This window comes from Microcaecilia unicolor, chromosome 9 (assembly GCF_901765095.1).
Source record: "Microcaecilia unicolor chromosome 9, aMicUni1.1, whole genome shotgun sequence".
Lineage (NCBI taxonomy): Eukaryota > Metazoa > Chordata > Amphibia > Gymnophiona > Siphonopidae > Microcaecilia > Microcaecilia unicolor.
Genome location: NC_044039.1, coordinates 137,496,269 through 137,510,544, shown reverse-complemented (window position 1 = coordinate 137,510,544; position 14,276 = coordinate 137,496,269). Strand labels below are relative to the sequence as shown.

General features: G+C 48.1%; 1 protein-coding gene across 1 annotated transcript in view; it reads right to left on the bottom strand.

Moving 5' to 3' along the window:
- RBM25 (RNA binding motif protein 25) overlaps positions 1-14,276 on the bottom strand; it is a 350,786-nt gene that overhangs the window by 82,428 nt on the left and 254,082 nt on the right. The window contains exons 14-15 of the mRNA XM_030214739.1: positions 3,765-4,089; positions 2,580-2,896 (exon numbers count right to left, since the gene is read on the bottom strand). Of these exons, the coding sequence (XP_030070599.1) occupies positions 2,580-2,896; positions 3,765-4,089 (642 nt within the window). The remainder of the gene's footprint in view (positions 1-2,579; positions 2,897-3,764; positions 4,090-14,276) is intronic.

Genomic DNA, 14,276 nt, shown 5'->3' with positions numbered 1-14,276 from the left:
CCACCACACCAGAGTCATGAGGCAACTGAGTGCGCATCAGCTCTGGGTCCCCATGGATCCGGTACTGGGATTCGATCTTCTTGGGAATGTGGGGATTAGTTAGATGTTTGGTCCAGTTCGCCAGCAATGTCTTTTTTAGGACATGATGCATGGGTACTGTGGACGCTTCTTTAGGTGGAGAAGGATAGTCCAAGAGCTCAAACATTTCAGCCCTGGGCTCATCCTCCACAACCACCGGGAAGGGGATGGCCGTAGACATCTCCCGGACAAAGGCCGCGAAAGACAGACTCTCGGGAGGAGAAAGCTGCCTTTCAGGGGAGGGAGTGGGATCAGAAGGAAGGCCATCAGACTCCTCGTCAGAGAAATATCTGATGTCCTCCTCCTCCTCCCACGAGGCTTCACCATTGGTGTCAGACACAAGTTCATGAACCTGTGTCTGAAGCCATGCCCGACTTGACTCCGTGGAAATACGGCCACGGTGAGAGCGCCGAGAGGTAGACTCCCTCGTCAGCACCGGCGAAGCTCCCTCCACCGACATCGTCGGGGAGTCTTCCTGGGAGGTGGCCGCAAGCGGTACTGAGTCGGAGACCTCACCCCGGGCAAAGGGCCAGCCGGCGCCTCACTCGACGGTACCGGTGGCGCAAGCACACCCGGTACCGGAGAAGGGCGCAACAGCTCTCCCAGAATCTCTGGAAGAACGGCCCGGAGACTCTCGTGCAGAGCGGCTGTGGAGAAAGACTGGGAAGCCGATGCAGGCGTCGAGGTCAGAGTCTGTTCCGGGCGTGGAGGCGGTTCCGGGCTGTCGAAGGGGGAGTGCATCGACACCTCCTGAACAGAGGGTGAGTGGTCCTCCCGGTGCCGATGCCTACTCCCTTGGCGACCCAGAGCTCTCGGTACCGAGGCGGGAAGGAGACCGGTGTCGACGCTTCTTTGATTTCTTCAAACGAAGCATGTCACCAGAGCTTCCCGGTACCGACGAGGAGAACGTAGAATCCAACCGTCTCTTCCTCGGGGCCGAGGCCGAAGAAGGTCGGTCTCGGAGGGGCTGTACCGCAGGAGCCCTCAGGGCGGGAAGAGACCCACCCGAAGGCTCACCGCCACCAGCAGGGGAATGGACAGCCCTCACCTGCACTCCAGTCGAAGCACCACTGTCCGACGACATCAGCAACAGCAGAGGTCCCGGTACCACCGACGTCGACGCAGCCTTCCGATGTCTCGGTAGCGACGATGCAGAGGGTCGAAGACTTTGATGCTGTTGACGTCGATGCACTCGATACGTCCCGTGCTGTTGTCGACGAAGAGCCCGAGAACAACACGTTCCACTGGGCCAATCTCGCTACCTGAGTCCTCTTTTGTAAAAGAGCACAAAGACTGCAGGGCCTGCGGGCGGTGCCCAGCCCCCAGACACTGAAGACACGAAGCGTGCCTATCAGTGAGCGAGATTACCCGGGCGCACTTTTTGAAGCCGCTGGGAGACTTCGATGACATGGGCGGAAAAATCACGCCGGGAAAATCAAAATTCTCGATGATGACGAAAGGCACCAAAAATAAGGGAGAGACCCGTACCGAGGCCAAAAAAAGGCCGATCCCGAAAGCGAAAGGAAACTTATGCTGGGGGGAAAACTGGACACACGGGAAGGGACAAGACCGAAAGGTCTTTTTTTTTTTTTTTTTTTTTAGTGAAATCGCGAAGACGCGCGAGGGTCAACTTGAGGGGCACGAAACGGCGGCAAAACACGACCATCCTGAGCGCAGACAAAAAAAGACTGACGAACACGAGCCAGTTCGGGCGGGAAGACGGCCACGCATGTGCGGTGCACATGGGCGCACGAGAGCTAGCAAAGGCCTTTGCTAGTGAAGTTTCCGATTGGAGGGGCTGCCGTGGACGTCACCCATCAGTGAGAACAAGCAGCCTGCTTGTCCTCGGAGAATGGCAATTTAGCAGTATCCAAACACTGAAATGGATCCACTTCTATAGCACGAGTGATCCAGTGTAGTTTGATCAAGAATGACTTCTTTGCTATTTATACTGCATGAATTGAGTCCTTTTCTAACAGTTACCACAAGCTATCTTCCAGAAGGCACATTTTATTCTTATAGATCTTGTGGCAGACAGCACATAACACCATTAGTGCATGCTAATCATTAGTAAATAACCTCTCCCCCAATTTCTTACAAACAGGCTGAAAACAAGGCTGAGATCAGAATATCAAAGTACAGAAGTGAGAGCGCGCTAGTCAACCAGGTTTGTTGCAGCTGTTTCATCTGTACTGCTAAAGTCTTGGACAAGATTATGAGCTTGCTGGATAATATGCCAAATGCACACAAGAGTTCTGTCCACCAAGCCTATCCAATACAAAGTTCTTCTCCAAATATAAAATGAAGCCAGTGAGCTCTTCTGGTATTTGTTTTCAATTTGCAAATCTGGATTTATATTTGTGAACACAGCATGTCTCAATTTAATATGGCTTCTAGAGGATAAATAATTCAATTAAAAGTTAGTGATGCAGGAGGGCAAAAACAAGAGGCCAGTAAAACAAGTCACATTTGAAACAGACTTTAAAGCTCCAGAAACTCACCGAGTCTACAATGGACCAATTGAGAGGATAGGCAAACAACTCTGGTTTGGCAGTAGGAATTTTTTCAATTAGACTCTTAATGTGTTTCCGTTTTTCTTCTGTGTTGACATTGCCTTTTGCTACTCCTTTCTCATCTTCCCCATAATCTAAAGGGACCAATTTTCTTCTACGGGGCACATCGTCACTGTCTTCATCATCAAACTTGTTAAAAACACTATCAACAGGTAGCTTCTTTCTTTTAGCAGCATTTGGTTGGTTAGGACTATTAGAAGCACCAAGAGAGGAGCGCAGGACAGTATCGGTGTTGCTTTTAATTCCTAAAAAAACAAAACAAAAAAAAACCAATGCAGAGAAATAAAACCATTACATTTGAAGTGCTGTGGTTTAATGTTTACAGCACTGACCTACAGTCAAAGATATCAGTTCGACCCTTTTCTGCCACTGACTCAGAGATGCTGAACAAGTCCTTAGCTCACTGGTGCCTCATCTTACCCAGCTGTAAGCTTCTCTTTCGATGCCTGTATGCATTCCTGGGCAAAAAAATGTGCCACCAGGTCATCAACCCCAAAGGCTGCAGCATTCATGTTTCTGACGTGCTAAAAACTGTAAGGTATGTTGCAATTGTGTTTGGGTAAAAGGTGATATATAAATCCAAATTATTAACAACATAACAGAGGCAAACTAATACTACACAAAACAAACATGCTTAATGGAGTTATACTGTACTCACACACAATACATTTAAGATGCTTCTTATTTAAAAAAAGTCATCCAAATTCTGTCTTGATGAAAATACAAAAAAATGATCTCTCTTATTGTTTTAAGAACATGGGCAAAAGATTAACACAGGCCAATCATTTGTCAAATTTAGGCTGTGTTAGGATTAACAGTTCTTATCAGATCTCATTACCAGCAATCACCTTCTATACATTGAGATACTGCATATTAAAATTATATTAGGACTCCTGCCGATTCTGGTAAGAAGCTGGCATCATTGGACAAGGACATCCTATTCTCTCAATACATCTCCTGAAAAAGATCACACTGAGCTTAGCATTCTACTGCACTTATGCTTTGCACTGGAAGGTCACCCATTCTTTACTGTCAGCTATGGGATACATAAGGGTTACACACATGATCTTTCCCTTTCTTCACTCTGAAGAACAAGAAAGAATACCAACTCACCCAGTTTGAGACTAAGTCCTATTTTAGGCCTATGTTCCTCTGGTGGTTGCTGTTCAGGTGAATTTTCATGGGGGATGATAATGCCACAGGGAGAGTCATCCCCAGGTGTGTTAGGCGTTGCATTGCCACTAGCAGATGAAACAGAAGGAGCAGAACTAATGGGCCGCAGGGTAGGTTTAAGGCAAGGCTTCTGTTCTGGCTCTTCTTCCTCTTCCATGGGTTCTTCTCGTTTTTCTTCTTTTTCAGACTTTTCCTCCTCTTCCTCTTCAGACTCTGGTTGCTGTTTTATTTGCGGTTGCCTGCGTCTTTCAGCCTCTTGCTCCATCTGCAAAAGGATAACAATTACTAGCTACTTTATCTCAAGCTCTTGAACCAAAGCTTTGAACTGGCTATTGTCAATTAAAACAATGGTGACAACTCAAATGGCATTCGGATAGATCCTTCTACCCTATCAGAAACAAGTGGAAAAACATGGGGGATCAAGGTTCATAGAATCCTTTCCAACCCTTATGCATGTGTATACATGCACTTATATGTCTGTTTCTGCCTTGCCTCTGTATGCATGTTTTGCATGTGGTGTGTGTTTTATATGTTTTTCTGTTTCTGTAGGTGGCATATTTGTACGTTTTTGTGTACGTCTGTACAGGTGTGTACTAAATAACGGCAGATAAAGCCAGCACGGCCAATCCAGTCTGCCCAGAAAGGGAGGCAGGGTTGTACCTGTGTGCATTGTTAGAGTGGGCTCTGGGCAGAGCCTCTGGGCCCTTGGGCACTGCCCTGTTGCCTGGTCAGTCCACCCCTGCTACTGAGAGAAGAGTAGTTATAAAAAGGTAAATGTGTAATTCAAGAATTTATTGGAAATGTTTATTGCGCAAATAAAAGCAAGTAAAATACAAAGCAAGTCTGATAGATATTTTGACAAAGTTAACCCCCCATCTCTCTCCCACCTGAACTTCATAAGGAAAATTTAGTTCTTACCTGAAAACTCTTTCCATTAGACTCAACAGATCAATCCAGAGACTTGTGGGTTATGTCCCCCTATCAGCAGGTGGAGATAGAGAGAACACCAGAGCTCTGCCATATAGTACCCTGTACAGCTGGCTTAGCTCCAGTATAATCGAAACCCAAGACGATAACAAGGAAACAAAAACCAAGACACCTCCTGCCTCTAAAGATAGACTACAAAAGCAAAAAAAAAAAAAAAAAAACCCCAAGGGGTGACCCTAGAAACCTCAGGTGACGTGCATGGACCTCGAAGCCATTGAAGCACAAACAAAAAAGCAGCTGCCACCACCCCCACCGACAGACCAAAGAGAATTCGATCCGTAGAAGACTCACGGGAACCCAACCAGCCACACATGAGTCATACGCCTGAAAGTCAAAAAACGTTTCTGCTGGAATTATGCTAGGATCACCTGAGAAAAGAAAGCACTATTAGGGCAAGCCTCTGGATTGATCTGTTGGGACTAATGGAAAGAAAATTATCAGATAAGAACTAATTTTTCCTTCCATAACGTCCCATAGATCAATCCAGAAACTTGTGGGATGTAGAAGAGCATTTCTCAAATAGGGCGGGCCTGGTGACAACCAGTCACCAACATTGAAGCTCCGAAGGCAGTATCAGCCCTCACCAAGACACTCAGCCGATAATGCCTCGTGAAAGTGTGCACAGAAGCCCACACTGCCGTCCGACAAATATCAGCCAGCGACACTGCCTGAACCTCTGCCCAGGACATCGCACCCTGGTGGAATGAGCTCTCACAACTAGCGGCCGCAACTTCCTGGTCAACAGGTAAGCTGACACTATGGCTTCCCTCAGTCAATGGGCAATCATCGCGTTAGATGCCAGGAGGCCTTTCCGAGGGCCCTCAAAGAGCACAAAAAGATGATCCAAGCGCTGAAGTCGTTGGCAACCTCCAGGTACCACAAAAGAACTTGGCGAACATCCAAACACCGGAGAGCCCGATAGTCATCTGGGAGTCCTTCCGCCAGAATGCTGGAAGTGAAATCGGCTGGCTCAGGTGGAAACTGCAGACCTCCTTGGGAAGAAAGAAGAACAGGATGGTCCGAAGCTGAACCCCTGCCTCTGTAAAGGAAAGAAAAGGGTCCCCACACGACAGAGCTTTTCAGACCATGGACACTGTCAAAAGCCTAGAGTAGAGGTTTTCTGAGAGTATTGCATGTCGGCGCGCAGTGCTACTTGCAGTGCTCCTGGCTATATTTTAATTGTAACGGAGAATAGTATTTGATATACTTTACTGCAGCATGTGATACAGACAGATCAATTCAAAACACATTAGAAGACTCCTGAGGCAGGCCAGTGGGCAGAAACATGGCCATATTGAGTCACTGTTGTTGGCCAATGAATCTTCTAAGATTACTGCAGCATCATCTATTTATTTCCGAGTCGCCTTCGCTGTTTTCTTAGAACTCCCTCGGATCCAACACATTGTGGTTGAGGAAGTCCGCTTGCACATTGAGCTTGGCCGCAATGTGGGCTGCCGACAGATTCTCCAGACGCGACTCCGCCCATTGACAGAGGAGCATCACATCCCTAGCCATATGCGTTCATATCAACTTTGAGAGACAAATACACAGCAAGGAGCCTGTTTTTTTTTTTTTTACAGTGCTCTTTTTTTTAATGCTTTCAATATAATTTGGACTCCTGTGGCAGGTGTTTTTATGTTGGGTCTTTCAGAAATAAAGGACCTCTGTTGTTTCAGTCTTGAAGGCTGAGCTCTGCTTTTTTCTTTGGTCGTTAGCACATCCAAGGTTGCCACCATGGACCCCAATAGTTGCATGTAATCCCAAGCCCGAGAAACTGGGACCAGTAGGAGACTGGAGGCCTGTGTGCAATTTCAGCTGCATCCCATGCAAGAAAAGGACCATCCCTACTCGGGTGTTGAAGATTACCCCGAGGTACTCAAGGGACTGAGAAGGCGTCAGACAACTCTTGTTCAGGTTTATCACCCATCCCAAGGAACAAAGAAGATTGACGACCCGGGCAGTGGCCTGCACACTCTCCTCCCAAGAGGCGGCTCTGATGAGCTAGTCATCCAAGTAAGGATGGACCTGAACTCCCTCCTTTCTGAGGAAAGCCGTTACCACCACCTTGGAGAAGGTCCCAGGTGCGGCTGCAAGGCCGAACGGCTTGGTCTTGAACTGATAGTGTGCTCCAAGCACGGTGAAGTGAAGGAAACACCGATGGGGAATGTGCATATACGCCTCCTTGAGATCCCAAGAAGTTGAGAATTCCCTGGGTTGCACCGCTGCAAGTACCGACCGCAATGTTTCCATGCGGAAATGATGGAACCTGAGCGCCCGGTGGACCCTCTTGAGATCTAACATTGGGCGCCCAAGCGTCATCCTTCTTCGGGACCACAGTGCCCTTGCCCAGATTCTCCTGGAGTAACTACCTACATAGCTCCCAGCTGGAACAGCTCATACAGGGTCAAATGAACCGCCCAAACCTTGCCCGGAGCCTGCATGGAGGACTCCAGAAAAAATGCCGGAGCTCTTGCACCAACTTCAGGCTATAACCATCGCAAATCACCTCCAAGACCCACTGGTCTGAAGTGATTTTAACCTACTCCTCCAGAAAGAGAGACGAATACCCTCCAACAATGGTCATGGAGGAATGGGCCAAGACCCCAATCACTGTGAGGTATGGGAGGCCTGAGGTGGGTGGGGAGCAGAAGGCGTGGTGGAGCGCCTCTCCCACCAAAAGGGTGACATCATTTCTGGAAGCACTGCCTCGAAAGGGCGCCGAACTTTCCAGGCCTGTACTTCCTGGCCTCCTGAAACCTAGCCCTCAACCTACATGAAGGCTTCACTCTGTCCTCTGGGAGTCTCTGGCCCTTAGAATTACCCAAATCCTTCACAATCCACCAGATCTTCACCAAAAAGAAGCCCCCCCCCCCCCCCCCCCCAGAAGGGGAACCGAGCCAAACTTTTGACATCACATCCGCAGCTCAATGCCACAGCCGTCGCCATCTGCATGCTGTAACCATCAGGGACATCTCCTTCACCGAAACACGGCGATCATCATACAAGTCAGCCAGACAGGCTAGACTGACCTCCAGGGACCGCAGCAGCTCCTTGCACCCAGCTCAAACAAGCCTAAGCCACAAAAGAACCACAGACCGCCGCTTGTACACACAGAGCAGCCACATCAAAGGAAGATTTAAAGGAGGTCTCAAGCCTCCTCTCCTGGACATCCTTGAGGGCCCTCCCACCAGCAGCGAGGTCTTCTTAGTCACTGCTATAATGAGGGAATCTACCTTAGGGAACCGCAAAGAGTCCAAATCCCCCGCGGATAAAGCCGGGCCATAGCCAATGGCACGTGCAATCCCCCCTCAGGGGAATCCCACTGATCCGAAACTGGCACATTATTCAATGGATATGGAAAGACTTCCGAAGCCCTAACATTATGGGGTGCGTGGTTGCCTCCGATGCCTGGGGTCCCGGCGAAGCAAGTTTCAGAGTCTCCAGGGCCTTAACAATTAGAGAGGGAAGCTCCTCCTGTCTGAACAATCAGGCCACCGTGGGGTCATCAATCCCTCTGGGGACAACTCCGCTTCTTCCAGGGGTCTTCCAAGGAGCGCACCATAGCCATCGATGCCAGATCAGCTAAGCACCACTCAGAAATCAGGGACATATCAACAAGGTCCCTAGAAGGCTCTAAATGTGCCCTCTTTGGCCTCAGGTCCACAGGAACCCCAAAGACACCCCTGGCTGAAGTCTCTTTAAAAGAAAAGTTTGTGCATAACTAGCACAAACCCTGGGGAAAAAGCAGCGGAGTCTACATCCACCCTCAGGTCCTCTGACGGACCCCGCCTCGCAGTCCAATTCGGCCTCTCCTTCCCGCAGGAACAGCTAACCTGAACTAGGGCGCAACATGCGCATCAGTGATTCCAAAATGGTAGCCGCTGCACTGCCGGGAAACTGCCAACACCTCATCCCGCGCCTCTGGTGGCCCCACTGCGGTCTGAAGAAACCCCAACGGGATGAAGGGAGGGAGGGAAGAGGAGAGTCCCGCTGACAGGCACTGTACACCCCAGAGACTGTTTTCTGGCTCCTACACTGGGAGCAACGCTTAATGGCTTCAGCTGGCACAGACATAGCAGGCTTAATGGCACTTAAAAAAAAAAATTTTTTTTTTTTTATCTCACTCGTCTTTGATCCGGGCTACAATCAGGGCACAAACAGACACTAAACTTTCCATTCTCCCAATAAATGCTCCACAAGAGCAAGCCTCAGAGAGGGAAGGCCACCGCCTGACCCTAGTTTCCCCTCCCGCCCCCCAAGGTACATCAAAAACAAAATGAGGCAGGGAGGCATCCAAAGAAGAGAGGGGAAGGGAGACTGGAAGGGACCTGGTGCCACTAGGTGTAACCCGCTTCTGCTAAACATTCAACCCCCAGAGCTCAACTGACCACCAAAGGCCAGGAGACCCACAGGGTTATGTCTACTTCCCTGCTAGATAGGCAGAATACTGGAGCTGAGCCGGTTGTACAGGGTACTGCTGGTAGGGAGACATAACTCATAAGTCACTGTATTGATCTGTGGGACACTATGGAATAGACAATAGTAACAGGGTAACATCTTAACGAATCCACCAATCATGGAGATCCTGTGTTGTGATAGCTCTCCACCAGTAATTCAAGAATTTAAAAAAATAAAGTAATACTATTGTAGGGAAACAAGGGACTTATGATTGTTATTAAGTTGAAGTATGACATCTTTTTTTCCCCCTCAGTGCATTTCCCTTAATTGGCCAGTAAGTGGTGCCTGTCCTGTGCTTTAAAGCTGCAAGCTGTTTTCCATTCATCTTATCTTCAACAGGAAGAGAGGAAAGCCCCTGAGGGAAAGTAACCTGCAGTATCATTGGCCAAATCCACTCAGTATTAATGCTCTGGGCCCTGATTGGCACTGAAGTGCAAGATCCAGCCGGAATCGTCAGAGTTGGAATGTGGAGATCTATGCATCGAGACCCTGTGAGCAGTTATTTTTCCTGAACTCCCCAGGCACTACTCAGGTAGTAATGAAGTGTTTAGTTAGTTTAATGTTGATTCCTGTTATTTTTTGCTATCTACACCTTTTCAACATTCTACCTTTTTATGATAAACCTATTAGTTATTAGCTCTGCTGTCCTGGACTCAGGATCCAGATAGTTTGGGTTCTTGATCTGTGGGTGTTTTCTAGGAACTGTGGACCCCTGGGATTGTGGCTCCAGTGTCCTTAGAAACTACCAAAGAATTAACTTGAGGGTAGGAGATTCGCCTAGAGGCAAGCGGAACTCAGTGTGGTGGGTGCCAGTGCAGGAGCGTATGCACAGGTGCAAGTGAACAGGGCCGTGCTAACACAGTAAGCAAGGTAAGCAGCGCAGGGGGGCGCTGACCTCTGGAGGGCGCCTACCGTTTCCTGAGGTCAGCTCACTTGCAAAACGTTTTACCTGAAGCTGTGATTCTCCTCTCTCCCTTGCACTCCCCTCTTCGGCCACAGTGCTCACTGAGGCAGGCAGGCTGGCTCTGCTGCTGAAGTTGTTTGAAAGAATACAACAAGTGCTATTTATGTGGTTGGTGTGGGATGAACTCCTCATTCAGGGTGAGCTTGAACAACATTCAAATTAAAGAGAACAGCCAGGTTTGGAGGGAGGTGTGCAAATGAGACTGGGGAGAAATAAAAACTAAATAGTGTAATTGTTAAAATCTGTAAGTGGTTCAAAGTTTTTTTTTTCTCTGAGCTTGTACACCTAGAGGAGAGCATGACTGCAATGATGTTTGCATAATTGTCAGGTAACCCGAAGCTACAGCTAAAAGCCATTTCATTGGCTAATGGTTCCAACAGTAGTTTCAGAGGAAGTTTAGCTGACATGTAGTGTAGAAGAGCTGGTAAGTGAAAATCTGATTGTTTTTTTTTTTTTGGTGTTTGCTTTTATATAAAAGATTCTCCTTGGATAGGAAGAGTCTGTGATATGTGAAAATATATTTTGCTTTAATGAAATTGCTAAACTTTAGAGTCAGAGACTTATCAATGATCAGAAAAAGAAAGTCACCAGACAACAAAGGTAGAGAAAAATCATTTTATTTTCATTTTAGTGTTTAGGAATATGTCCACTGTGAGAATTTACATTTGCTATCTTATTTTGCAATGTATAGCAATTTGTTTCTAAGAATATTGCTGACAATTCCTGTCAGTGTAGCAAGTGGTGAGCGATAATTTTCACGGTTAAAAATCATAAAAAACTAGTAAAAAAATGCCCATTTCAAAAGGGAAGGAAACGGGCGCTAGCAAGGCCATCCCCCCCCCCCCCCCCCCCCCCGTTCCAGACTCTGCCGTCCCTCCGTTTTCACCCCCTCCTTTCCGTGACCCAGTCGACCCCCCTTCCCAGCGAAAACCGTCCCCCACCACCGTCCAGTACCTGTGCTGATGGGGGACCCCAACCCCCGTCATCCGAAGTCCTGTGCTGGTCTTCGAGGCGTTGCTTCTTCAATGATTTTGTGTCCAAGTTGCTCTGCGTGCATCTGACATCAAACGCACGCAGAGGAACTTGAACCGAAGATCATTGAAGAAGCAACAGCGCGAAGGTCAGCACAGGTCTTCGGCTGATGGGGGTTGGGGTCCCCCGTCAGCATAGGTACTGGACGGCGGCGGGGGACAGTTTTCGCCAAGAATGGGGTCGACTGGGTCACAGAAGGGGAGTGCAGTGGGCTGTAACACAGGGGGAGGAGTAGGGAAACATAATCCACCCTTGCTTTGGTATCAGCTGTCACTGACGTCAGTGCGTGCCTGTCTAGCAGACCACCTCCGAGGGAGGCACGGTCCCAGGCACATCCTGTTGGAGGTGAGAATTTATATAGGATTATTTGCGATCAAGTATTTCGCAAGAAAGGCTTGTAAGCCTTGCCATGATTGCTATCGAGAATGATATATGTGGCCAGTTAGATATCAAAGATTTAATTACTAATTTCGTGAACATGAAAGCACGATAAGCTAAGTGGTTGTAAACCTCTACTTGTTCAGCAATCCCACAAAGATGCACTCCATCTTTCAGCTCCTATTTCCTTTGCATCTTGTGCCACACGGGGGGGGGGGGGGGGGGGGGGGGGGGGGGTCAACTGATAGTCTGCAGGGGGGCACCAGAGACCCTAGGCACGGCCCTGCAAGTGAACCTCAGCAGTGCTGGGTCAGACTCTTTAGGTAGCCTCAGGGTTAGCCCCAGGTGGGAGATAGGCGTTTCTTGACAACTATATACAAAGTTCACAGAAAAGGTCAGTTTACTCAGGGGCCCGCCCTGTAGCTTATGCAGGGGAAAAATATGTTTGAGTCCAGATTCAGATTTGCGACTGTTTGGGATGCTCTGGAAGTAGGCACTCATAGTTCACTGTATGTACATGTGGGTCGTGAACAACACTAACTGAACATTAATGATATCTAGAGACTGGATTTAGGGCTTTGAAAGAGGCCCTGGTACATGGATATTGAAGGATTGCCACTGCAATACATGAATTGTGATGAAACAGGGGATTTATGTCTGTGATTCTTAAGTATATGTATGACATTTGTTCTCTAGTGCATTTTCCTCGTTGGCAGCAGATGGAGATTCTCTCTTTTTTTTTTTGTAAAGCTGTTATAGCAGTGAGTTTCCCCCCTCACCTTTCCCCCCCCCCCCCCCCCCCCCCCCCCCCCCCCCCCCCCCCCCCCCCCCCCCCCCCCCCCCAACTAAGCTGTTAGGTAATCTTTAATCTCGTAAGGGAGCAGAGGTAAACATCTCTGTCCTGAGACTATGTTCAAGGCTTGTGAGAAGTTAATTTCCTGAAGCTTCCAGAAACTACCCAGGTACTGACAAAGTGTTTAGAAGTTTTAATACTGATCCTTATTCAGTTACCAGTTATTGCCTGTAACTTTTCCATTTTTAATAGTTCACTGTTCTAATTTTGTGACAATAAACCATATTCGCTTATTGACTGCTGACCTGAACTGAGTAAGAATCCTGGTGGTTTGTGGTTTAGGTCTGTGGGTATTTTCTAGGAACGGTGGTGGCCTGAGAGCATTGCCCCAGTAACCTAGAAATCACCGGGAAATAACTTGAGTGGGAGATTCACCCAGAGGCAAGTGAGACCCGGTTCGTGGGGAGCAGGGTGCTAGTATAGAGCACAAGCGGAAGGTGCAGGTGGACCTGAGCAGTGCTGGGGACAGACCCTCCAGGTGGCTGCAGGGTTAGCCCCAGATGGGGTGCTAAGCGTTCATGAAAGGGATAAAAGATCCAAGTAGTTGAAATGAAGCCTTATAGTACAAGAAAGGGTAAGTTAAAGCCAGAGGAGCAAGATGAAATGGCCGGGCCAAAGAAGAAAACAGAAATTCAATTTATCCAGTATTACTACCCTTACAGCAAAAATTATACATATACATTTTTTCCATATTGAGGTCTTCCAAGGTTTTGAGCATATTTCTATTTTGGCAAATATGGACTGTCCCTGGGGGAAAAGGTAACTAAAGTCTCAGATCCAAAATGTTTAGAATGGTGATTTTTCATGCATGGGTCCATAAGTAGTCTTAAAAATTTACATGTTTGGAGTCACGTGACGCTATGCAGAGGAGCGGACGCTAACGGCTTCGCTCCTGCTCCCTCTAGCCGAAATCAGAATAAATATCCCGAAAAAGTGACTGCAATTACCCAGAAAATCGGCGAAACCACCACAGGAGGCAAAGCCCCAACTTTAACACATACTTCTCCGCGATGGCGGCCTAAAAAATCTTGCGTAAAGGACAAAGAGAAAGCAGATTGGCGGACGACAAGATGGCTGGCCCGGCGAGCCCGGCGGCTTCACAGGTGGGATCCGCGTGGGCCGCCGAAATTGTAGAAGAGGTTACCACTGCTATGGAACGATACTGGAGGAAAAAATTGGGCTCATTAACAGCAAAGCTGGAAGCTCTTAATAATACTGTACAGATTGGAGAAGCCATGGCGAATTTCCGCGCCGAAACTGGCGAACTAGAAGACCGCATGAGAGAAAGTTGAGGAGGCTCAAACAAAATTACAAAAACTGGTGGACTCTTATGCTGATAAATCGAGGATCTGGAGAACAGATCCAGAAGAAAGGAAACAACTTAAGGATGGTAGGCATACCAGAAAATCAAGGAGATCATGATTTGAAAAGCTCCTGGACTGTGTGGCTGAACAAGGAGCTGGAGTTGCCGATGGAGCTGGGCCCCTTGAGCATCGAACGGGCTCACGGTTGGGCTATAAAGCAGGCGAACTCCACAAGGCCCAGAGTGGTCATCTGCAAAATCCAATTTTTGCGCACAAACGGCGATATTACAGCTCTGCGCTCTGGGAAAGAGTTGAATGTGGAACTCAAAAAATCCTATGTTCCAGGATTATTCGGCGGGGGGTGTCGGCGCAAAGGAAATTATTTTCGCCGATTTGCGCTGAGTTGGTGAAAAGAAAAATCAGGTTGCATTGATGTACCCGGCAAAACTGCGGATTACTTATCAATCATCAACGAA